General features: G+C 39.4%; 1 protein-coding gene across 2 annotated transcripts in view; it reads left to right on the plus strand.

Moving 5' to 3' along the window:
* Window positions 1–26349, plus strand: part of rad18 (RAD18 E3 ubiquitin protein ligase) — a 237007-nt gene extending 210658 nt beyond the window's left edge. For both annotated transcript variants that reach the window (XM_059944408.1, XM_059944409.1), the window contains one exon: window positions 24730–26349. In XM_059944408.1, the coding sequence (XP_059800391.1) occupies window positions 24730–24817 (88 nt within the window). In that variant the 3' untranslated portion in view covers window positions 24818–26349. The remainder of the gene's footprint in view (window positions 1–24729) is intronic.
* Window positions 26350–27042: the final 693 nt, after the last annotated feature.

Consider the following 27042-nt stretch of genomic DNA (forward strand, 5'->3'; position numbering starts at 1 on the left):
GCTGCTACCTCTGTCATGTTCCTTATGGCTTTCCTCTTCTGAGCTCCTGCAATGCCCATCTGGCTGTAGGTTAGGCTGAGGGATTGACCAGCTAACCCTCTGCAGCTCACCACTGTGGGCATACAATGTGCCTGGCACCCCTTGCTGCAGCACTGCTCCATCTAGTCTTCCCAGGGAGCTATCTGCTCTAACATGATCACCTGTCTAGATGATTCTGACAGCAGCACTGTCTGGCCTAAGAATTGTAGAGAAGATATGCTCAGGGAACCGGAGCTGTTTCCCTAGGCTGACTCTTAATTGCCAGTCCTAATTTTTAAATCTTTAACTTTAAGTCTTAATTTGCTGTTCCTAGGAGGCCTGCATGATTCTTGGTCTGGATTTGAGCCTTCTCCCCTGCCTTAATAAAAGCAATTGCTTGCTTTGCTGGATGATGGTGTTTGTCCTGGGCAGTGGCTGTGCACAAGGTGTCAGCCACTGTCTTCAGCACCTGGTCATGGTGCCAATGGTAATGCCCCTTCTCCAGGGCTTTTGGACAACAGCTGAGGATGTGTTCTAGTGTCCCACTTCCGTCAGCACAGAGAGCATGTTGGTGTTTCGGCCTTGCCCCAGCAGTAGAGGTTGACTGGGCTTGGCAATACATCATAGATTGACTGGATCAGGAACTTGATGCAGTGGAGTTCAGCTTGCCAAATTTCCCCCCAAGAGATGTGCCCTGTACCTGGTTCCATCTTGTCCATGCACCTTGATGCCTTATGCCAGCAATCTATTTGGCACATACCTCCTCCATGGCAGCTCACACCTCCTGCTGGACCTCTTGCTCTTCCTTGCATCTTATCATAGTGGACTGTTGGGAAGCAACCCAAGCCTGCCGATCCCTATGCAACTGAGCCCACCAGCACACTCTGGCACAGCCGTGCTTCGGCGTGTTCAACTGCATCCTGTGCTCTCCACCTCCTGCCCATCCTCACTGCAATGCTAGCGGATGAGACCTTTGGGTCACCGGACTCTATATTGCAGCACTACTCTTGCATGGGTGACCATGAACTCCTCGTTCACACTACTGATGGGGAGTTTCAGTCTGTTTTTCTTCTCATACAAGGTGATGCTGCTCAGGCTCCTAAGCTGACCCAGCCCTCTCCATAGGAGCTGGTTGATATTTCTCTCAAAGGTCTCAACTATTGACAGTGGGACATCATAGTCTAACAGGGGCTGCAGGATCCGAGGGAGAATACCATGCTGGTAAACCCAAGCCTTGAATTTACTTGGCAGCCCTGACTTGTCAACAATTGCTGCATCTCTTCCCTAGCTGCATTGATAAATGTTGTGTCCGTCAGTGAGCTGTTAAACACTTTGCCAAAGCTCTTCACTGGCTTCTCTGATAGGCTTGGAATTTGGCCGCCTGGTTAAAGCGGAATTTGTTAACCACCTTTCCTGTCTTAAATACTCATGTTTGCCCAAGTGGTGAGCTTCTCCAGACCCTAAAGGATCCGTCTGCATCCTGACACTGACATTGCTGCTACAGTCAGATCATCCATGAATGCTCTCGCAAGTGGTTGACGGACACCAGACCAGTACAATGGTTCTCTGCATTCTACTTCTGCTGACTTGGCTAGCATGCCAAGGAAAAGATGATCACAGACACTGTACATCCTGTTATGATCACCTTTTCAAGTCAATGCTGATCAGATGTGACTGTCCCAGAGGTAACTCTTAGACTGAAATTACTGTAGTCGTCCAAAAGGAATTCCCCAATCCTGAATGGAACATAGTAGTGCTCAAGGCGACTTCAACCAGCTTATGTAGTATGGAACCATGCGCATTTACGAGATCCAGCCAGAGCACGGAGAGATCTCCCTCACCTTCCCATGCTTCTCTGACCAACTGAGTGATCACTCATGTATCCTCAATGCACCTGGAACCAACGCTATCCTGCCCTTCTGCACTGAAGAGTCAATATAATGATTCTTCAGGAGGTACTCCAATAGGTGTCAGGCAGCAACTCTGAAAAATATCTTCCCCTCAACGCTGAGCAGTGAGATGCTCAAAGCATTCTCCTTCTTTGGAATCCAGACACCATCTGCAAATCTCCTTTGTGGACCACTCTCCACCTCCTCCAAACCATCCTGAGGATCCTCCACAGCCTGTACAGAAATTTGGGACACCACTTGAATACCTTGTATGGTACTCCACTTGATCCAGGTGCTGAGATTGCCCTAGCTGTTCTTACTATTTCCTGGACCTCTTACAAGCTGGGCTCCCTGCTGTCGAACTCAGCGGTAGGTGCTGGTGAACATATCAGGTCCCTGTATGCCCTCCCACAAGTCTTGCTCCCTGGTTGCGTCTGATTAGGTGTCCCAAAGATGCTGATCAATTATCTCTTTTGGGCAAGGTAGGTGCCCACTCCACTTTTGTCTAAGAAGCTCCTTGGTGAAGTTAATTGGATCAGCTAAGAAGGTACTCCTCTTTCTGGCCCTCTCTCTCCTGCTCTGCCTGTGTCATTGTGCCCCATGGATGATGAGGAACTTCTTCCTCACGATGTTATGAAGCTCCTGCAGTACTTGCCTTCTCCTTTGCTGCCTCCTTGAACTGCCATTTAAGTTACCTCAGCTCTTGTCTCAATTGGCTTATCTTATTGGCCCTCTAGTTAATCACATAGAGTGTGCTCACCCGATGCTTCTGCTCCATGCCAAATCTTTCAGTGGCGAGGCTGGTGATGATCGCTGACATAGAACTTACATAGAAATTTGCAGAAAATTACAGGCCTTTTGGCCCACAATGTTGTGCCAACCATGTCACCTACATGAACCTGAGCCTTCTATCTGCGTCCCCTCTGGAAGCATTAAGTATCTTGTCCACATTGTCATCAAACTGATGAAACTCATCCTCCTTGCTTGCTGGAGGCCACTTCACTGGTGATGTTCTGATGCTATGGTTGAGCTTGAGGTTTTGGATATGCAGATGTTCTGGGTACTGTGAGGTAACGGAACCTGGCTCCTCCTGAGCCTCACCGGGGTGATCCCTGTGTGCTTTACTTGCTGTTCCTTGCTCAAACATCTCATCTTGGCCTGGTGGATCCTCAGACCATGTGGGTTCTTACATATTTTGCTGCAGACACATTTCCTACTTGTGGGCGGTTGATCATTAGCGTAAGTCATCCGCTGGTATGTCTGGTTGAGGTTCTCATTCTCTCCCTCTCCTCACCACCCCAGGGGTATACCTCTTTAGTTCTTTCAATTGCTTTGATGGGTTCTTCTTTACTGAAGAAGCAGCTTGAGTTGATAGCCCTTACTGCCCCTGGTACTGTCTTTCCAAGCTGTCCACTGTCTCCAGAGCCGCTACTCTTTTGTGGTAGCCATCCAGTCTCTTCCTAGATGCTACTGGCCTGGCCAGGTGGACTGACAAAATGATACATCTTGCATTGCACTCACAACACATCATCAGTGATGTAACCTGGAGTAACAGGGTGTTTTGTGTCTCTCAACATCAGGCATCCTAACCTGGGCGACCCAGCTGGGGTTGATCAGACACTGTCTTGTGTCTGAGTAGCATTCTGCCTCAGATCACTCCTCCTGATCCACAACCATCTCAAGGCTGCTGCCTCCATCATGTTGCTGATGGCTTTCCTCTTCTGGGCTCCTGAGATGGCCATCTAACTGTTGGCTTGGCAGAGGGATTGACTACCAAAGCCCTCTGCAGCTCACCTCTGTGGGCATACAATGTGTCCGCCTCCCCTTGCTGCATCACTCCTCCACCAAGTCTTGGTAGTTTGTCTTACAGTCAGTGCCAATTCAGAGATCCATATTTTTAAAAATACTATGGAAATACTTCAAAAGAGAAGTGTTCTTTGTCTGATACTAGATAATTTTGTTAACTTGACTAATTCAGATTTGCGTTACTTTGTTGCATGACTCGACACAAATGTTTTCTCACATTGAAACTATCGTCTGTACTTCAGAAGTACTTCATTAGCTGTGTTTAAAGATTGCTGTGGTCGTGGAAAGCCTTGTAGGTATAAGTTTACTATTTTTCAATGCATTTCTATTCCATCCCACCAAACAGAAAATTCGGCTGACTAATTTCATTGCCAATAAAGTCCAGGAATGGGGTCCTGCGGTAATTTATGTGTGTAGTTATCAATATTGAAAATATTTTGTGTAGTAATTTTCTCGTTGAATATTTCATCAGCCATGTTGCATTTGAACGTGGATGAGAATTTCATTTACCACAGCAGGTGGAAAACAAAACAAGTGTCAGCAATTATGTGAAGAGTGTAGTTTTGATGGCTAGTTTGGTCTCTTGTGATTTCTGTCGTAGAGGACTCTCCCCTCTAATAGTTGAATTGCAGAAATTCTGAGACTGCTGGTGCAGCTCTCAGCTTATTGAATTTATTTTAAATTTTTTGTCTATTTGTGCAGACCACCTGTCCTGTGATTGATAACTACCTTTCATTCTGTACCAGCATGGGCATTCCCAAGGAATGCAAGGATCCTTCTAAGATCAAGAGATGAACATATACCAAGGGTTCTCTTTAATCTTATATCCAACAGATGCAAGGTTATTTGATACTTATCAACTCCTGATTTAATGGAGAGTGTTACCTTCTAATTTTGATCAAATGAAACTCAGTTCAGAATAATCAAAGTAATTTTTGGTTCCAGTGCAAGTGTTCACTAGAACAGAAGCTATCACTAGTGCCAAGTAATAAAATTAGGAGGCTGAACTTGAAGATAGAATACGGGATTAATGGCAGGATTCTTAGCAGTGTAGTGGAACAGAGGAATCTTGGGGTCCCTATAAATGGATCCCTCATATTGCTGCGTCAAGTTGATTGGGTGGTTAAGAAGGTGTATCTTGTATTGTTCCTTCATTCGTCGGGGATTGAGTCCAAAGCTGTGAGGTCAGTTGCAACTGTATAAAACTAGTTAGACCACACTTGGAATATTGTGTTGTGTTCTGGTCTTCTCATTATAGGATCGATGTGGAGGCTGTTGAGAGGTTGCAGAGGAGATTTATCAGGATGCTGCCTGCATTAGAGAGCATGACTTATGAGGATAGGTTGAGCAAGCTCTAGGGCTTTTTTTCTTATACTGTAAAAAGACTAGATGGGTTAGTTTGCAAAATATGTCAGGAGAGTTTAGTTAATATGTATAGATCCCAATTTGAGAGAGCACAATACTGGATCTCCTATTAAAGAATGAGACAGTAGAAGTGACAAAAGTTATGTGAATGATAATGTAATCTGGATCAGCAGATTTGTGAATGATACCAAGATTGGGGGCATAATGGACAGCGAGGAAGGTTATGAACTCTTGCAACATACATAAAATGCTGGAGGAACCTAGCAGGGGAGGCAGCATTTAATGGGAAAAAAGTACAATCAACATTTTGGACTGAAATGTTGACCGTACTTTTTTCCATAGATGCTGGCTGGCCTGCTGAGTTCCTCCAGCATTTTGTGTGTGTTGCTTGGATTTCCAGCATCTGCAGATTTTCTCTTCTTTATGAACTCTTCCAGCAGGATCTGGGTTGGCTGCCGCTGGCAGATGGAATTTGATGAGGACAAGTGTGAGGTGTTGCACTTTGTGAAGACAACGAAGATAGAACATACACAGTGAATAATAGAGCTCTGAGGAGTGCTGTAGAGCAAAGAGATTTGTGAATCCAGATCCATAATTGCTTGAAAGTGGACTCACAGATAGATAGAGTCAGAAAGAGAGCTTTTGGCACATTGGCCTCATAAATCAGAGTATTGAGTACAGGAGTTGGGATGCTGCATTGTAGTTGTATAAGACATTGGTGAGACCAATGTTTTATTGGATTATATTTGGTTTATTGTGTGCTCTTCTGATCACTTGCTACAGGAAAGATATCAATAAATTAAGAGCACAGAGAAGATTTGTAAGCATGTTGCTGGGACTTGAGGAACTGAGTTATAGGGATATATTGAATAAATGAGGATGATTTTCCCTGGAGCATTGGAGAATGAGGGGAGATTTGATAGTTATACAAAATTATGATAGGTATAGATAGGGTTAACGCAAACAAGCTTTTTTCCATTGAGTTTGGGTGAGACCAGAACTAAAGTTGATAGGTTAAGGGTGAATGTTGTGATATTTAAGGGGAAACTGTGGAGGAATTTCATTCAGATGCAACTGTGGAATGAGCTGTCAGTGAAATTTATGGACATGGGTTCATTTGCAATACTTAAGAGAAGTTTGGATAGATACATGATTGGGAGTGGTATGGAGCGCTATGGTCCACATGCAAGTTGATGGAACTAAGCACAATAGCAGATAAACATTATCTAGATGGGCCAAAGGGCCTGTTTCTGTGCTGCAGTACTCTATGACACTAGAAAATTAGCTTTGTTTGCTTAATTTCTTTTCATAAGGGATCTCATTATGCTATGAATTAATTCAAGATTCATTCATTATCAAAGAATGTATAAATTATACAACCTTGAGATTTGCTTGCTCACATGTAGCCACAAAGGATGAAACGCAAAAGAATCCAATTAAAGAAAAAACCTGGAAAAAAAATTAAATCACTCAAATTACTGAAGTGAAACAACAGCATTCCAAACCAAAATTGAGCCTTCAGATCCGTACCCCGCAGTACAGCTCAAAATCTTGCTTATCAGTTCATTGGATTAGCAGGCACAGAGCACAGCAGCCGGGCCAGTCTTCATAGCCTCAGTGCCATGGAGGTGATGATCGTAGAGAGCGAGCAAAATCAGCTCTCACCTCTGATCTGGGCCGGTGTTTAAATTGTATAAACAGCATAAGGTACCTCTCACTAGGACCCAGGCACTGCTACTGTGAAATGCTGTGGGCCCAGATCACACCAGCCAGCAACTTACCCCAAACCCAGATCCCATTACCCAGCCTGAAGCCTCCTTCAAGCTCTTCAAGTCAGCTCGGTGCCCAGAGCAATCCAACCTCACACCTGGGTCAGTTTGTATGGGCCCTGGTTCTCCCCTGCCCAGGCCCCATCTTCTCCTTTCAGCATCCAGAGTAATCCAGCCTCGCCCCCAAGTCAGCTGGATGAGCATCGGAACTCCATCCACAACAATTCTGCACAAGACCATCTTGGCTCATCCCCCGAGCTCGCCTCACCATCACTCACCACTTCATGTTTGCGGTGATAATTTAACACAATTTACCTCAGAAAAGGTATTTTTAGTGATGTTTTTAGTCGGATTTCTTTGCTTTTTAACTACTGAAGAGCTGTCGTACATGTTCCATAGCAACATGTTAACCAGAAGAGTACACTTTCGATTACACTTACCCTGTCACAAGAATATCTATCCTTGAGTAGGAGGATCAGAAACCCTTCCATGTCTGGTTTATTAAGGCCTATGTAACAAGACTAAGGTATCTTGATTTATGTATTCAAAATCTCGACGTTAAGACCAACATATTATTGCCTTCCTAATTATTTTCTGTATCTGCTTATCAATTTATGGTAATTTATGAATTAGGACAACTAGATCTCTGAGCACCAGCATTTTACAGTATCTCACCATTTAAAAGAAAAGCTTGTTTTTCCATTTCTTTTTCAGCAAAATGACTTAAAAGTTTTGTCCTTAATATTTGCATGTCTAGCCCATTTACTTACCTTGTCTGTATTTGTTTAAATTCCTCTCCATCCCCCACACAATTCTTAACAAATTTGGTCTTATCAGTGAAACTAGTGATACAAATTATGATTAGCTATGGCATTAGTCCCTGTAGCAGGCTACTAATCGTAACCTGTAAAGTGCCCATTTATTTCTACCACCAGATTTCTGACCATCTTCACTTCACATCTGAGCATTATCCTCAATCCCATATGTTCTAATTTGCTTTAATAATGTCTTTTCTAAAGCCTTACTGTTGACTTTCTGGAAGTTCAAATATACCAAAACTCCTTGTTCTACATATTATATTAGCTGTAACTTAAGAAAGCTTTAACTGATTCCTCAAACATAATTTTTCTTTCATAAAGCTATTCTAATTCTCTCTAATCCATTTATTTTCTAATTGCCCTTCTGCCATTTTCCTTGTAGATTCTGATAATGTCCATACAATTAGTATCAGGCTAATAAAGTTGTGGTTCACCATATTCTCTTTTCCTCCTTTGTTTTTTGAATTGTGGGGTTGAACTTGCTACTCTTAAGCCTATGGAAGCCATTCTGGATGATGACAAGCAGTGCAGGTCACAGGCCATGGGAATTCTTCTAGATTTCAGTAAACACAAAGTACACTGCAGATGCTGTGGTCAAATCAACACGTACAAAAGCTGGATGAACTGGGTAGGTCAGGCAGCATCCAGTGAAATGAGTAGTCAACGTTTTGGGCTGAGACCTGCTCATTTCAACAGATGCTGCCCGACCTGCTGAGTTCTTTTAGATTTTAGTCCTGTTAACATGTTAAATGCTACTTCCTTACAAATAGTAATTTTTTTCTGCTTCTTACTCACTCTTATTCTCCACCAAGTCCAGAGGATCTTTGAGTTTTTTTCTTGTATAAAGATGTATACAAAATACAGTGGATTCTGGTTAATTGGGCTATCGGTTAATCAGGACAGCTATTTATTTGAGAAAACTCTTAAAGAACAAAAACTAAATAGCCAGGTTTCCCTATGTTTTTTTGGGACACTATGCCAATTAATTGGGACAGGAAACTGTTGCCAAACAGTTTCTAACTAGCATCAATCATGTGTGGCTTTTAGAGACTGCACCGTGCTTGGTTCATACTGTCTTTAAATGGTATCTGCTTGTGTGTTTTTGTTCAAAAAGTGGTGGATTTTGTCACGGGTATTGACAACCATCTTGATTGTTACAATAAAAAAGGTTTGGAAGATGAAATTGTTGGAAGTATTTTATCTGCATTAGGTGTCTGCGCTGATTTTACTCATTTACAGTCAATCAAAAGAACATAGTAACATGCACTCGATTAATTCTTCATCAATAACTATTAGGAACTAATACAGTTTTGTAAAACTGTAATAGTTTCAGTAGTGTTCTAATTTGTTCAGTATTTCATTTAAGTATGTAACTTATTACTCAGTTAAATAGTAGTTTTGCATTTTTTTTTACCTTTTCATCTATTTTCATGAAACTTTAGCTAACTGGGGCCAAAATGTACTGGCCGTGATGTGTCCCAGTTATTAAGAATCCACTGTATCTGTCTAATTTCATTGCAGTTTTGCTATTTACCAATATAATTTCTTCTCAGTCCATACTAAACCCTGGGATGGGTGAAAATAGAAAAGTCTGGAGATAATGATGAGCTGAAAGAATATAGGATGTATAAGTAAACAGGTAGTAATAGAGAGACTTTAATGGAACTGGAAGTGATAAATCCCCAGAAGAACGACCTCTAGTGGAGTCACAGTAGGAATAGCAGCATAGTTAGGATGAATATGTGGCTTGAGCAGTGGTGCAGGAAGGAGGGTTACAGATTCCTGGGCATCCAAATTGTTTCTGCAGGAGGTGGAACCAGTACACACCAGATGATTTACTCCTGGACAGCACTGGGATTAATGTCCTAGGGATGTTGTTTGCTAGTGGTGTTCAGGAGGCAATAAGTTAATATGGCAGGGGAATGGAAATCCAGGCAGAAAGACAGAGGGAAGCAATGCAGAGATTAAAGCAATTATTAGAAAAGAGAAAAGTCAGAGTGGATTACAAAAAAATCAGATGCAAAGGACACAAAGATGACAATGAGTGTAAGAGCACTTTATATGAATGCCTGTAGTATTAAAGATAAGGTCAGTGAGCTTGAGTACGAAGGGGTGCGGTTTCAGAAACATGGCTGCAGGATGGAGGTGATTGGGAATTAAATATCCAAGGATATCAGGGAATATGGAAGGATAGGGAGGAAGGTAAGAGAGGTGGGGTGTGATCAGAGCAATAGTGGGAGACAATATAAGATCTATGGAGCAGAATGTTGAGTCCATTTGGGTACAGATTAGGTAAAAATATTCGGTAGAGATTAGAGATTTGGGTAAAGAGAAAATATCACTAGAAGAAGTTGTCAATAGGCCACTGAATAATCACATTACTTCACCAATAACTGATGCATGTAAGAGTGGAGCAGCACTTTTCATGGGGGACTTTAACTTGCTCATAGATTGGACAATTCAAGTTGGTTGAGGCAATCTCGAGAAGGGCCTAAATAGAATGCATGCTTCCTTGAACAGCATATTACTAAACCTACAAGGGAAAAAGCCATCTTAGATCTGATGCTGTGCAATGAGATAGGTAAAATTAACTGTTTTGTTGTTAGGGATCCTTTTGAAGTGAATGATCACAGTATGATTTAGTTTCTCACACAAGTGGATCATGCAGTTGTTCAATCTAAAACCATTTTATTATGCCTAAACAAGGGACACTTCAATGGGATGAGGGAGGAACTGGTTAGCATAGACATGGATCACAGGCTATATGGTGGGAGTTGAGGAACAGTGGAAGAATTTCAGAGCTCCACAAAAGTAGATTTGATGACCACTTTATTAGGTACATGTGGACACCTATTCCATTAATACAAAGATCTAATCAGCCAATTATGTGACAGCAACTCAATGTATTAAAACATGCAGATATAGTCAAGAGGTTCACTCATTGTTCAGACCAAACCTCAGAAAGAGGAAGAAATGTGATCTAGGTGACTTTGAACAATGGAATGATTGTTGGTGCGAGATGAGGTGGTTTGAACATCTCGGAAACTGCTGATTTCCTCGGATTTTCGTGCACACTACAGTTGACAGAAAGCAGCGCAAGAAACAAAAAGCATGCAGCAAGCAGCAGCACTGTGGGAGAAAACACCTTCTTAATAAGAGAGGTCAGAAGAGAATGGCCAAACTGGTTCAAGCTGACAGGAAGGTGACAGTAACTCAAATAACCACTGAGTGGCCACTTTATTAGGTACGGTCTGAAGCCCATTCCAGTTAAAAGCAATGACTTTAGGGTGGGGAGAGCCAATCTTGGATAGCTATAGCAATAAAAGATAGCCTCAAACTAAAAGCTTATGCATACAAAGACATCAAGAGTAGTGGGAAACTGGAAAAATGGAAAAAACTTTAAAAGCTTTTAAAAAGCAACAAAGAACCACCAAGCAAGCAATAAATAAGATAGGTTATGAAACTGAAATAGCACAAAATATTAAATAGATATTGTAATAAATTACAAAATAAGTTAGTGGTTAACACAACAATTTACAGTGGCATCTGCAAGTTCAGGATTTAATTCCCCTGTTGCCTTTAAGGAGTTAGTACATTCTCCCCGTAACTGTAAGGTTTTCCTCGAGATACTTCAGTTTCTTTCCACATTCCAAAGATGTTTGGTTCAGGTTAGTGAGTAAAGGGCATATTTTGTTTCTGTGGAAGTGGGGTGATACTTACAGGCTGATCCTTGCTGATTTGATTTGACACAAAATTACACATTTCACTCTGTTTTGATGTACACGTGACAAATAAAGCTCATTTAAAGTCATTAAAGCAGAAAAGGGTGACTAGTGAACATAAGTCCCTTGGAAGATCAGAAGGGGCGAGATTAATATTAGGTAATTTGAAAATGGCCCAGACCTTAAACAACTATCTTGTTTTGGTCTTCATGGTGGAGGAGGGGCTGATCATGCCAAAGAGAAGTTATAGGTGTAATAAGAGATGAGGTAGTTATTAAAGAGGTAGTGATGAGCAAGCTAGTGGACATAAAGGTAGATAAATCCCCTGGCTCAGTTGGTATACATCCCAGGGTACTGAAAGAAATGTTGGAAGTTATAGTAGATTCATTTGTATTAACTTACTAAAATTCTCTGGGCTCTGGGCATATCTCAATGTATTTGAAGACAGCAAATGTCATGCTCTGTGTAAAAGAAAGGATGAAAGCAAAAGGCAGGTAACTATAGGTCAGTGAGCTTAATGTTTGTAGTTGGGGAAAATGCTTGAAGTTATTAAGGAAGAATTAGTGAGACACTTGGACATAAGTAGCTCAACCATTCAAGCACAGCATGGATTCATGAAGGGCAGATCCTGTTTGAGAATACAATGAGCACATTAGATAAAGGGAACAGCAGGTGGAACACTTACATTTATAGAAGATGTTCGATAAGGTGTCATGTAGAAGTCTTAACCATAAGATAAGGATCTGTGGAGTTGAAGATATTGTATTAGCATGGATAGAGAAATGTGGTTGGCAGTGAAGTCCCCCCTCACCAGGCTTTTATAGTAATTTGACTCGTTAGCCAGCTCTGCTGACAGCCACTGGACTTAGCAGTGAGAAAGCCACCATTTTCAAACAATATATGTCTAGGGTTGGTGTGATTTGGGTCCCACTAAACTAGAAAGTTGGGATGTTTTGACTAACAGAACCCTGATTTGGTCAAATACTGTGCGAATACTGCCCATATGCAATTATCTGTCAAAAAATAACACATTGTACACCACATACAATTATAAAGAAAGTGTATTTACTAACTTCAACTTAATCAAACAGTTATTAAGAGGAAAAGAAAAACATAAAAGTGCCTAGTATAACTAAACTAGTCTAAATGTGCACATGCTAAATGAAAAGAAATCTTATCAAAATATGTAAAATTAAGAAAGGCAAAACTGAAGAGCAGAAAAGTTGTTTCTTCTATTGAGTTGGACTAGACATAGCTCAGTGAATCTGGATTCTCTGACCCTGAAGCAGGCTCGATGGACCAAATGGTCTACTCCTGCTTTTATTTATATTCTTATGTTCATATCATCTTATGAATGCAATTAAAGTATTCAGCTACATCCAGCTAAGCACCTTCATTGCATTATAACTAATAGTAATCTTGATATTATCATGTCCATATTCTGGCTGTGGAATTCAACTTACTTAATCCCATTGTAGGCTAGCAATTCAGAATACAGTTTTATAATTGACATTAATAGAAACAGCTCTTTATGTACTGGGAATTTTCATTAATGTTCATTCCAAGCATTCTATTATTATAGTGTAAGCTCTGATTAAAAAATAATTACCAATGGAAGGGTGTTGGACTGATCAGAAGGTGATGTAATTATTTTCTCCATTCATTTCCTACCCATCTGTGCTACTCCCTGCACTGGTTATTCTAATTTGTGATACATTTTCTGAGTACATCCTGGGAGCCACTGAATTCCATGCGATGGAAGCAGAACCCAGACCTAAAACTGTCCAAGTCACAATATGCATTCACCACAAGATGGCTATTGAAAAGTTGGTCATTGTTTCATTTACTCACCCAGTCTCAACTCTACACTGCCTACCTTCACATTCCTACTCAGTGCAACATAAGTAGTGGGTTCTTTTATCCATTAAGCAACACCTACCAGAATTTTTTTCCTGTTAATAGAACATAGAACAGAAGTGGACCTCATATTCTTACCCATGTCCATATTTCATTATAACAAAGAAGGAGGCTATTTGCTCTCCATATATGATGACTTTAATGTATTTGACTTTGCTTACATGAATGTTAAGTGCCGTTGCCAGATTAAGTATTAATTTTCTTTGGATGTTCATCATGCTGATTCCATGCACTGTCATCATTATTATTTTTCTAACATCCAACATTCCACCCTTTCTCTTCCTTCAATTCTAGTTTGCCAGTTTCCACTCCTGGTCCCCATTTGATGGCCCTGCTCCCACCACTGATGCTGGTCTTCTTTTTAATAGGGAATGACAACCTGGGATTGGGGCAAGGAGTAACACTGGGATCCAGAAAAGGCACTACCATGTTGGGATTAGGGATGGAGTCAGCAGGTACTGTTTAGGTACTGGCAAATTGGAGTAGGGAGCACAGAGTTCCAGATTATGATCTGAATTGAGAAGCAGTCAAGTTTTATAATAGACGAGGCCTAAATTCCAGTTTAGAAGATGGGTAAGAATTATAATTCTCTCCTTATCTCTGTCCAGATCCTAGTAACCTCCCAACCCTCCTTGATTCCTGTCCCATATTCCTCCCCTTCCTGTTATCAGCCCTCACCTGCTAGTCCTTGATTCCATTCCCAATTCATTGATCTCTCCACTAATGATCCCAGTTCATTACATTCCCGATCCTTAATCTCTACTCCCAATGCAAATTTCCATTCTCCACTTGAAAATCCATTTGCTGATCCCTGCTGCCCCCTTGCCTCATCCTAGCACAGGTTTGCCAGCTTCCTGTATCTTGTCTCAGGAGAGGAAGTAGGATTATTGTCACCTGTGAAAACTTGCATTTCCTTACCATTTTGCAACTTGGGTTCACCTCGTGGGATTTCCTGCCCAAGGTTTCAAAATAATGGAATAGGAACCAGGAGGGCTCCAAGCACAAAGATATCAAGACCAAATACAAGGAAGGAGCTTTAAATACACCCTCCCCCCTTCAAGTCCTCCTTTCCATAAAATGAACATTGCCTGTCTCTGCTGTGGCAGGATCTTTGGGTTCTGTAATGGACTTCTTCAACCCACACAACTGGAGAGGAAGCAAGTCTTTCTTGAATGAAAACGGAAATGCTGAAGGAATGAGAAGCTGCAATTGTAGATTTATTGCCTAAGTGGGACCTAAAACGAAAATGTTTTCCCAGATCAAAGAGATATGTCTCAAAATGTAATATCAGCTATTAAAACCTATCAAGCAGTTTACAGAAGAAAAATGCAAATAACATTCTTTATTCTCTTTGCAACCCCCATACACAGCATTACCCTGCCAGCAGTTAATATGCAAAAGAAATAAAATTACACAGTGAATAACATGTACAATATAACCTCTCCATTAATTAATCTCTTCCATCCTTCATGCTTCATAGCACTCAGTCGTACATTATTAAAAATGCACTTTGTTTTAACAATTTGTGAAGATTGAAAACCTACATCAGCTGCTTTCATTATGTGTCATAACCAAGATTTATCATAATCTTACTGCACTTAGCTGCTACTTACTGCATCCTGAAGGAGTAATAGCTGGAAATTTCAGACGAAGTATCAAATGAATAAGGGCATATTTTGCAAAATCTTGTCTATTTCCTATTTGCACTTATTCTGCTTGTTGCAGCTCTCAAGTATTCATGATGAATTTCTTGATAAGCATAAAAGAGAAAGTGGATGCTTCTTGCATTTTGTTGTGATTTTGATTAAAATATTCCCATTCAGTTTATGTACATACCGGGAAGTCTGTGTGGTCTGATAAAATGCAGATCAGCAATGGTAGTTTTAGTCATGTATGAAAACACTAATGATAATGTTCATAAAAAGACTACCTTTCAAATAAATTGTAAGTGAGATTGGTGTTGAGCAAGTCATTCCACCAGACAATGAAGGGGTAATTTTGTTTTAAGTCGATTCATGTGTTTACTTTTAAGTCAGTTAGCAATTTGAATCAGACCATTTAATACTGCAGAACAGAGATTCTTGGTTGGCTCTTTGGTTTAGCTATGATATGCTAAGTTGGTCAACTTGTCTATGAGAAGAACCTCCTCTCTCATTTACTGTATAATATTTGATAAAACTGCAGTAAGGATTTTAATAAATGACAACTGGCTAAAGAACAAAGAATCAGCAGTTGTCATTTAACACCTTGAGCTTGGTCTACCATTCTGTAAGCTCACAGCAAATATTTAGGAAAGAAAACAGTGTGGCGACCCACTTTCTGCACAGGCGAACCAGCTCACAAATAGCCAGCGCGTGGGGGGAGACTTTGGTAATGCACCTCTGACGTCATTTCCGCCCGGAGAGGGTGGGCGCTAGGGATTTAAATGCCAGTGCCGCGAAGTTTGAATAAACTAGTCTCGAAACGACTTACCAACTGCATTTCGTTATTTCAGCGCTGTGTGTAGCACATCGCTACAACAGAACATTTCACACTTCCAAACTGATCAGATATCTTAAGTCTTAATTTTATGTTTCATTCTCCTGGAAGGTAATGTTATTCAGCTCTTTATCTTTCCTTGAGATTGTTCATATATAAAAAATAAAATAATGGAAAATGTTATTTAGTCCATCCTGCCTTATAAATTTCTTGGACAAAAACTTGCAGTTGTTATACAGTACTTCAAAACTTGATCTGTTGTTTAAATCTAGGGTTGACTAAAATTGGTTCTTGCCTGAGAGTGGAGTCCAGTTATTTTCCAGAATTTGAACTGGCTCGCATTATCTCACATCTGATTTGCATCTTAGTTGTTGATAACAATGTGTTCCATAGTGAGGATTTTGTATTTTCAGTTACAAACTAATTTTAATGTTAACTCCATTTTATATCATTCACACCTAGTGTCACAGAATCAGATTTGCATGTTAGTAGGTTTAAACATACATTTGCATTCCTAAACATGTCAAAGATAGCTAGTTCTGTTGGTCCATTAATCATATGCATATTAATTCTCTCCATGGGAAATTGTTTCAGTTTGGAGATTATTGTTTCTATGTTTCTCCAGTCTTGCAGGTATAATATATATCTGTATGGTTTCATGTGCTTGATAATCATTAAAGTTTGATTGTATTGATCAAATTTGCCTCAAATATTAATGCTATTTCAGGACAGATTTTTTGTAGATTATTATGTTAGCACAGTTTGGTTGTGTTCTGTTTTGAAACTGTGGACAATAAAATTCACTTTACAAACATGGAGTTTGCAAAGCAAATTTTTTCTATTTAATATTTATACCTGTCAGGGAGAAAAGACTTTTAAATAAACACAGGCCCGGGAACCTGTTGCTCTACCTCTCCTCAGCCATCTGTTATATCAAACCTCAATTTTTTATCAACTTTACTTTTTCAATATTCTTTATGTCTTCTCCTTATTATCTGCATAATCTGCTCCTCCTGGCCCACCAGCCATATCCTGTATTCACTTCCCAAAACTTTAGCAGTGGTTTATAATGCTAGTTTTTTAAAAAAAAAACTAGCCTTGAAGTGTGAATATGTTATTCAAGGCCACCTACCATCAGTCTCCTGATTATAATTTAATAAGGTGCTTAGACCTTCCCAAATCAACATACTGACTGGAAAAGCCCTGCAACAGTGTGTGGCGGTTATTCAGAATCAGAGATGTGAAGAAGCGGCACTTCCAGCCCACTGTGTCAAAAAAACTTGCTACTCTCCCTAAGAGTGGGCGTCCCGCAAAAGTCACACCAAGAGCATAACGTGCAATGCTGGAGGTGAAAAAGAACCCAAGGATGACAGCAAAAGACTCGCGGAAATCTCTGGAACTTGCTGAAGTCTCTGTTCATGTGTCCACCACAAGAAAAGCACCGAGTATGAATGGTGTTCATGGAAGGACACCATGGAGGCAACCACAGCTCTCCAAAACAAAACTTTGCTGCATGTCCCAAGTTTGTAAAAGACCACCTGGATATTCCACAAAGTTTCTGGGACAATTTTCTGTGGGCAGATGAGACAGAAGTTGAACTTTTTAGCAGAAGTGCACACCACTATGTTTGGAGGAAACAGGGTACTGCACACTAACAGTAGAACTTCATCCCAACTGTGAAGTATGGTGGAAGGAGTATCATGGTTTGGGGCTGCTTTGCTGTCTCAGGGCCTGGACAGCTTGAATTCGTTGAGGGAACAATGAATTCAAAATTGTATTAAGACATTTACAGGAGAAAGTCAGAGGAGCAGTCCATTATCTGAAGATTAATTGAAGTTCAGGATCAGGTTTATTGTGTGTAGGCCTCTGTTAGTCATGATAGACCATGGATTTGCTCCTTGGAAGTTCCAGGGTGCAAACCTGGGCAAGGTTTTTTTTAAGGAAAACCGGCAGTTGTCCAAGCTGCAAGTCTCCCCTCTCCACACCACCAATGTTGTCCAAGGGAAGGGCATTAGGACCCATACAGCTTGGCGTCGGAATCATGGCAGAGCAATGTGTGGTTAAGTGCCTTGCTCAAGGACACACAAGCAAGCCTCCTCCAAGGCTCGAACTAGCGACCTTCAGATAACTAGACGAACGCCTTAACCACTTGGCCACGTGCCAACCCATCAAGTTTATTAACACTGGCATGTGACGTGAAATTTGTTAACTTAGCAGCAGCAGTTCAATATAATACATAATCTAGCAGAGAGAAAAAATAATAAATAAGATTAAAAATAATAATAAATAAACAAATGAATCAATTACATATATTAAATAGATTTTTTTTAAAGTGCAAAAACAGAAATGCTGTATATTAAATAAAAAGTGAGGTCATGTCCAAAGATTCAATGTCCATTTAGGAATCAGTTGGCAGAGGGGAAGAAGCTGTTCATGAATTGCTGGGTGTGCCTTCAGGCTTCTGTACCTCCTACCTGATGATAACAGAAAAGGGCATGCCCTGGGTGCTGAATGTCCTTGATAATGGATGCTGCCTTTCTGAGATTCCTCCCCCTAAAGATGTCCTGGGTACCTTGTACCCAAGATGTTGACTAGATTTACAACCTTCTGCAGCTTCTATGTAGTATGTCCTATGTAGTAGCCCCTCCATTCCAGACAGTGATGCAGTCTGTCAAAATGCTCTCCATGGTACAACTATAGAAGTTTTTAAGTGTATTTGTTGACATGCCAAATCTCTTCAGGCTCTGTCTTGCTTTCCTTATAACTACATCGATATGTTGGGACCAGGTTAGATCCTCAGAGATCTTGACACCCAGGAACTTGAAACTGCTCACTCTCTCCTCTTCTGATCACTCTATGAGGATTGGTATGTGTTCCTTCGTCTTACCCTTCCTTAAGTCCACAATCAGCTCTTTTGTCTTACTGTCATTGAGTGCTAGGTTGTTGCTGTGGCACCATTCCACTAGTTGGCATATCTCATTCCTGTACATTCTCTCGTCACCACCTGAGATTCTGCCAATCAGCAAATTTATAGATGGTATTTGAGCTATGTCTAGCCACACAGTCATGTGTATATACAGAGTAGAGTAGTGGACTAAGCACACCCCTGAGGTTCACCAGTGTTGATCATCCGCGTGGAGGATATGTTATCACCAGTCTGTACAGATTGTACTCTTCTGGTTAGGAAGTTAAGGATCCAGTTGCAGAGGGAGGTACAGAGGCCCAGGTACTGCAACTTCTCGATTAGGATTGTGGGAATGATGGTATTAAATACTGAGCTGTAATCGATGAGCAGCATCCTGACGTAGGTGGTCTAAAGCCATGTGAACAGCCTTTGAGATTGTGTCTGCCATTGACCTATTATGGCGATAGGCAAATCGCAGTAGGTTCAGGACCTTGCTGAGGCAGGAGTTCAATCTAGTCATGTCCAACCTCCCAAAGCATTTCATCACTATAAATGTGAGTGCTACCAGACGAAAGTCATTAAGGCAGTCCACATTGCTTTTCTTAAGCACTGGTATAATTGTTGTCTTTTTGAAGCAAGTGGGAACTTCCACCCATAGTAGTGAGAGGTTGAAAATGTCCTTGAATACTCCCACTAGTTGGTCGGCACAGGTTTTCAGAGCCTTACCAGGTACTCCATCAGGACCTTTCGCCTTGTGAGGGCTCACTCTCTTTAAAGACAGTCCAACATTGGCCTCTGAGACAGATATCACGGTCATCAGTTGCAGCAGGGATCTTCACAGCTGTAGTTAAGTTTTCCCTTTCAAAGTGAGCATAGAATTCACTGAGTTCATCTGGTAGTGAAGCATTGCTGCCATTCATTCTATTGGCTTTTGCTTTGTAGGAAGTAATGTCTTGCAGACCCTGCCAGAGTTGCTGTGCATTCAATGTCGCCTCCAACCTTTTTCGAAATTGTCTTTTTGCCCTTGAAATAGCCCTTCACAAATCATACCTGGTTTTCTGGTACAGCCCAGAATGCACCAAGACAATGATCTGAAACACAAGAGTAAATCAACAACAGAATGGTTTAAAAAGAACACTCATGTTTTGGAATGGCCAAGCCAGAGTCTAGACCTTAACCCAATTGAGATGCTGTGGCAAGATGGCCAGAAATATTGATGAACTGAAACAGTTTTGTACGGATAAATGGACTAAAATTCCACCCCACTGTTGTGCAAGTCTGATCAGCAGCTACAGGAAACATTTGGTGGAGAATATTGCTGCTAAAAGAGATTCTACTGGTTATTAAATACAAGGGTTCACTTATTTTTTTCCAGCTTGGACTATGAGTAATTGAACAATGTGTTCAAGAAAGACATGAAAAGTGCAATTGTTTGTATGTTATTGCTTTAGGGAGATTGTGTTTGTCTATTATTGTGACTTAGATGAAAATTAGACCACATTTTATTGAGTAATTAATGCAGAAAATCAGGCATTTGCAAAAGTTTCACAAACTTTTACTTGCAACTGTATCTATATATGTGCTTAAGACTTTTGCACAGTGCTGTATTTCTGTTTAAAGTTTGTCAGTAATTCATTTTTATTTCCTAATGCCTTCCATATTTTGAATGACATTCCTTGTTTGAGTTCAGAATATTTTGAATGCCAAATATTTTATCTTAGAAATTTCAAACCAAAAAATTAAGAACCATTGAAAAAAATCTCCACAGTATCATTCTTCCACTGTAACCACTTACTTGACCCAATGATATCATCGTTAGCACCATTGTTTTTACCATTGATTGGAGATTTCACTAAGCAGGCCAGATGCAAGTCAGAGACTGGGCATTCTACAGTGAGTGAACTAGCTTTTGATGTTCCAAGACCAATGAACAATCTGCAGGGAAACATATAAAAATAATAGAATATATTCTTCATATACGTGGATGATCACAGTTCTAACCAGGCTTAAGGGGCTTATACCACCTCCAATGAAGAAGCCTTTATGATAGGTAATTCCAACCACCTTAAATAGTCACACCTCCCATTAATAGTGCAACATACGTTTGTAGTTGTTGTGTGTATTGTCTCCAAATTGCAGTTGCAGTTATTCACTAAAGGTACTCCAATGATTAATCCCAAACCTGTGACCTACCATATAGAAGATCCAGTGCAGAGGCTGCATGGAAACCCCAATGATTCCAAACTCTGAACACCTACTCAACAGAACCACCTTCTCAAGAGAAGTAAATGCCGGCCATGTCAGGATCATCTAAAACCCATAGTTAATTACAGAAATCATCTCTGTACTCCAGACTGGTTAAGGCTGTTGACCCGAAACATTGACTTTGCTTCTTTCCATGGATGTTGTCTGACCTGCTGAGTTCCTCCAGAGTTATGTGTGTTACTCTGGATTTCCAATATCTGTAGAATCTCTTGATTTTATGTTTTTCTAGAACATGTCCAACTGTTCTTACTTCATATTCCATTGTAAAGTAAGCTAATATGAATAAGTTCAGATGAAGAGACACGCCCCAAAATGTCAACTGTTCATTTCTCTCTTAAGATGCCACTTGACCCACTAGGTTCTAGTTTGGTTTCTTGCTCCCAATTCCAACATCACAGTCTCTTGATATAAGTAACTGTTTAGAAAAAAAAATTGTAAATGCTAGAATCTGAATTACTTAAGGGTCTTGCTTGGAAATGATGTACAGTGAATTAGATACCGAACTAGCCTTCTTCATCTATTCATTTTTCAATACCGAAGGAATTCCATGTTATTGAAGAAGTGTTGCATTTCAGATAAATCTGATGCATTTGATGAAAGTTAAAGTCTGTATTGTTTTGAAGTGTAACAAAATTCTGCCGATATCCTGGGCAATACTTTTTGTTTTAAATGTATTCATTAAAAACAAATTAGCTGATCTTCAGTCTTTCTGCTAAAGAGCTTTGCTGTCCAAATGTCTTTGTACATTTCCTACCATGCTACAGTGACTGAACATCAGGAGTATTTTACCTGCAAACTATTTTTGAAATTTCCTGATGTCATGAAAAACCTCTATAGAAAATGTCTTTCTTTTACCTTTAGGGCAGAGTTACTGTATTGATTAACTAAGGCTTGATCTCTTTGGGTGGATCCCAGTGATGCATTTCAATGAGTTCCTCATGTGGCTGTCAGGTTCATTTACCAAATGAGCAGTAACTACTCTTCACATTTTTTATTCATTGGGTCTCAGGTGGTTTGGATTGCTCTGGAATATGTAACATATATTCAATATCTTTTTTCATCTGCTTCTGCTTATATCTCTGAAAAATGTGCCAAACTGTGAAAACGCCATGGTAATTACTAACTACAGGTTTTGAGACAGGTGCCTGGAGAGTTTGCAAATTTCAGTTGTAATATTCAAATTCTAGATCAAGCCGTTGACTCCACTCAGTATTTCCCAGAACTACTCAGCGTTAATGAGTGCATCCTTTTTAATTCAAATCTGAATGATATAAGCTTATTTGTGGCCAAGTTTTAGGTTGTTAAAAGAATAATTGCTGGAAGATTGTGAAATTTACTTTATAAACTATGAATAAAGATTGTTAACAATAGAAGTGAAGTTATTGGAAATTTGGAAGGATTACTACTTTATATATTTATAGTATATTAGTTTATTTTTAAAAGTAATGAGGAACAATTGTAACAAATGTAACAATTTTGTTTTGCATTCCATCCATACAGATAATTTCATCGTGTTAGTGCATTTGGGTAGTACATGGGAAAACAAGAACAGTATAAAGAATAAAGTTTAAGGTACAGAGAAAGTGCAGTAACAAGTTAGACTGTGAGATCAGGAGTCTATTTCACTAGAGGACCGTTCCGTTTTCTGGCTTTAAAACAGCAGGATAGAAGATGTCCTTGAGCCTAGTGTTAATGTGATTTCAGGCTTTTGTATTTTCTGCCCTGTGGGAGGGAGGAGAAGAAATAATGTCCAAGGTGGTGGGTCTTTGATTATGTTAACATCTTTACCCAGACAGAGGCCTTGAAGGGGAGGCAGGCTTACATGACGTGCTGAGTTGTGTTCACAATTCTCCACGGTTCGTGCATTACAGAATTGCTATTGCCCACTGGCAAACTGATAAATAAAAAAGGTCTTGTTGTTAGCTTGTCTAGACTTCTTTCTGTTGAACAAATATGTAGAAATATTGTAGAATTCAATGGCTGTAAGAACTCAGCAACCAGGCCACATCTGAAGTATTTTAAAATAACCAGTGAAACATCTGAGGAGTTTGATTTTAACCATCATTTCTAGCAGAAAGCAGTTAACCCACTGACTTTACATGCTCCTCCCTAACCCTCTTCCCCCCAATCCTTCTTCCTCCAAATCTTCACTCCAATCCTCACTTTGTAAAACCATGGCCCAAGTGCTTATTCAATGCATTTGTGGCAGCACCTACATTTGAGACCAACTGTGGATATTTGCTTAAAGTAAAAGTAACTTTTGTTCTTTCTGAATATCAGCTGGTTTGACTACATCGTTTCAAGTAATTGGAAAAGGATAAATAATAAAAGAAACAGAATCATGTGCATGTGGAAAAAATGCAGCAGAGACCACAAATACCAAACCAACCACACAATATTGCAATTGTTCCTTTGGTAAAGAGTATATTTAAACTTAATCACTGTGCCCTAAAGTAGCTGTAATAATTCCCAATCAGGTATTATGTTCCTACTCCTCCATTCTGCATTCTCAGTCTGATTAATGTACAATCCACACCTACTGCAACTTAGTAAAATCAGTTCTTCAGTAATCAATTTGGGATGTGTTTTGCTAATGAACTCTGATTATCTTACCTATGAAATTTATGTTTGAAGTTGAAGACTATTTTTATTTCACATGAAATTATTTGAAAGTTGCAAAGTGGCAAAAGTAGTCTTGTCCCATGTTGATTAAAGGATATAAGGATTAAAGGATATAATTTGTCCCATGTTGATTAAAGGATATAATTTTTCAAGGTGAAACATTTTATTCCTATTATTCCTTCAACTATTGAAGTTGAAGACTATTTTTATTTCACATGAAATTATTTGAAAGTTGCAAAGTGGCAAAAGTAGTCTTGTCCCATGTTGATTAAAGGATATAAGGATTAAAGGATATAATTTGTCCCATGTTGATTAAAGGATATAATTTTTCAAGGTGAAACATTTTATTCCTATTATTCTCAGCTGATTTTATGTAATTACTGCTGCAGGCCAGATCGCATATTTATTGAAGGAAGCACATCATGTACTTGTGATTTTTTTTTTGTTCTTTCTCTTGCACAATTTTTAACCCCTTCCACCTCTACTCCTGAGGATCGTAGCTATTTGGACATTCCAAGTATCCATAAATAAAAACAGAAAATGCTACGAAAAAATCAGCAAATCATTCAGTGCCTGTGGAAGGAGAAAAAGTCAATGTTTTAGCATTGCTACTTTTGTTAGATTTCAGATTTTCTTCATCATCAGTTTTTTTTTATGATTTTCATTTTCTTCTGAAAACTGCTCAGGCTTTCCCATTATAAATCTGGACTGCAAATGTTAGTAGTATTAAAACAACAATGTCAATATTTCAAAATGAGCAACAAGATACAGATTGGGAGTAGGACCCATAATCGATAATTTCCTTTCCTCTGTGCTAAGTTTATTTGTGATACACTATCCCAACTGAACTCTGTTGTCTTGACTTAAACCAATTATAAAAATATGACCTTGTGACATAGCAATTTCCATCTAAATTTACCAAGCTTTTAGGGGAGCTCTTCTTTGTCAATGGCTTCAGTGTAGGGGGTGCACAGGAGCACTATCAGTGTGATTCCCTGTCCCACTTAATAAGAGCACTTGGCTCTCCCAGCATCGACCCACCTTCCCTTTGAGGTGATGAAATTCTGTGAATACTTACACTTAATCAGCCAAACAGTTTGAATGCCACTGAGCAAAGTAAAGTATGTTATTAATTTAATTTCCTTTATATTTCAGACAATTTTCAAATGTGAGCACAAGGAAAAGGAAGATGAGAGAACTGTTCGGGGAAAGAAGTTCTAAAGATAAACAGGCTAGGATGTGAGCACTGCACCAAGAAATGGGACATAAACTTTCATTGAGTACTGGAACCATTTGTTAACAATGAAAATGTTGTTTTAATCTGTGTAACATTAAATATTTCACAATTGTGAGACAGATATTCATATAAATACTTCATCTTTAATCATTTAAAGGTGTGAAAATATTATGTGCTAGAGTCTTTCCCTGAAGAATGAGTCTTGCCATTTACCTGCAGTTTTAACATAAAGATAACCCTGAGCATTCAAAATTGAGAACATTGGAAAGCAACTCAAGTGACAGGAATTGTGAGAAATTAGTATAGAAACTTAATGGTATCAATATGGCTACAACTAACAATAGTGTGTGTGTGTGTGTTACATGAGTCATGAATTTGATTACTGTTGTCCACTGCTTGATACCTCTTGATATTTGTTAACAGTTCCTTTGGTACAATCTTTTTGAGCTGCATTTCATTGTCCCCTATCTTTGTATTATTTCTCTCTTTCTTCTTGCACTTCAGCTACCTTACCATTGAGTTTAATTGAAGGAAATTTGGGAGAAAATCAAGTTTAGTCACTAGTAATTTTTTTTTTTGTAATTTATTTTTTATTGAAATTCACCATCACACAAACATTTCCATACGATGTATTTCAGATACTGTTTGTATATATCATATATTCATATTTGCCGCAAATCTCCACATAAGTATTTATCTGAGGTATACACTTACAGAAAAGAAAAAACAAACAAAAGGAAAACTACGTACAAGTAAGGAGTGATTCTTTTTAACAATATAATCATTGATTTGTGAAAATAAAATCAGGCCTATGGGGTGTTATGTAATTAAACAATTTTTCCCAGTATGAATCAAATTGTTCCAACTTATGATTGACAGATGCTGTTAACTTCTCCATTTTGTAAGTGTCCATTGTAATTTCCATCCATGCGTTTAAAGTTGGGCTCTCCTGTGATAACCATTTCCTGGTAAGAGTCTTCTTACAAGCCACCAGCAGTATATTCATGAAATATTTATCTCTTTTCAACCATTCTTGAGGTATATACCCAAAATATATGGTCTTACTTTCTAAGAGTATTTAACATTTAAAAATGTATTGTAGGACACTCCACTAGTCTTTGATAACGGGGCATTCCTAGAAAATATGACAATAGTTCGCATTTTGATTTCCACAATTTCTCCAGCAAACAGGGAGGTTACTATCATAATGGGATTTCTGAGAGGGTGTAATAAAATATCTTATCAGGTTTTCCACCCAATCTCCCTCCATTTCTGTGAACTGGTACACTTCAATTGATACCTCCATATTGTTGTCCATTCTTCCTCAGATATAATTATCCCTCCTTCTCCAATTTTATTTTAATATATGAAGATGAGTGTGTTTTAAGATTTGACAGACTCTTATACATGCTTGAAATGATTCTATACCATTATCTGAATTACGCAAACATGAGAAAATCTGCAGATGCTGGAAATTCAAGCAACACACACAAAATGCTGGTGGAATGCAGCAGGCCAGGCAGCAAATAGAGGAAGAAGCGCAGTCGACGTTTCAGGCCGAGACCCTTCGTCCTCTAGTTTATCTAGTTTATCTCCTTCTAGTTTATATTCTTTTATAATAGTTTTCCATATTCTAAGAGTCCATTTCACCCATGGGTTATCAATAGTATTTCTATACCTTTGTAGGTTGTTAACAGCCAAAATTGCCTGTATGGGGATGGAAGGCAGCTTCTCCTCAATATTTTTTCATTGAGTGTCATATGATGGGTTGCACCAGCATATCACAGCTCTCAACTGTGCTGCAAAATAATAATCTCGAACAGAATGTAGACTTCATCCCCCCCCCCCCCCCTTTTCCTTGGCTAATTGCAAAGTTTTGAGAGGAACGCTAGGTCTTTTACCTTGCCATATATACCTTGATAACATTTTGTAGCATTCATTGAATTGGTTTTGGTTAATCTTTATTGGTAAATCTCTATTGGTAGGGTCTGAAAGAGATATAATAGACTGGGCAATATATTCATTTTAATGGATTCAATCCTTGAACTGAGACTAAAGGAAGGAATTAGATTTCATCTTGTTATGTCTTGCTGAAATTTTTTATATATAGACAAATTCCGATAATTTTGCCAAATCTTTTGGCATAATGATGCCCAAATATTTGAAAGACTCTATTTGCCATGCCAAGGGGATAACTACTTTCAATTTCTCTTGATGGGCTATAGTTACAT

Source organism: Hypanus sabinus, chromosome 19 (genome assembly GCF_030144855.1).
Source record: "Hypanus sabinus isolate sHypSab1 chromosome 19, sHypSab1.hap1, whole genome shotgun sequence".
Classification (NCBI taxonomy): domain Eukaryota; kingdom Metazoa; phylum Chordata; class Chondrichthyes; order Myliobatiformes; family Dasyatidae; genus Hypanus; species Hypanus sabinus.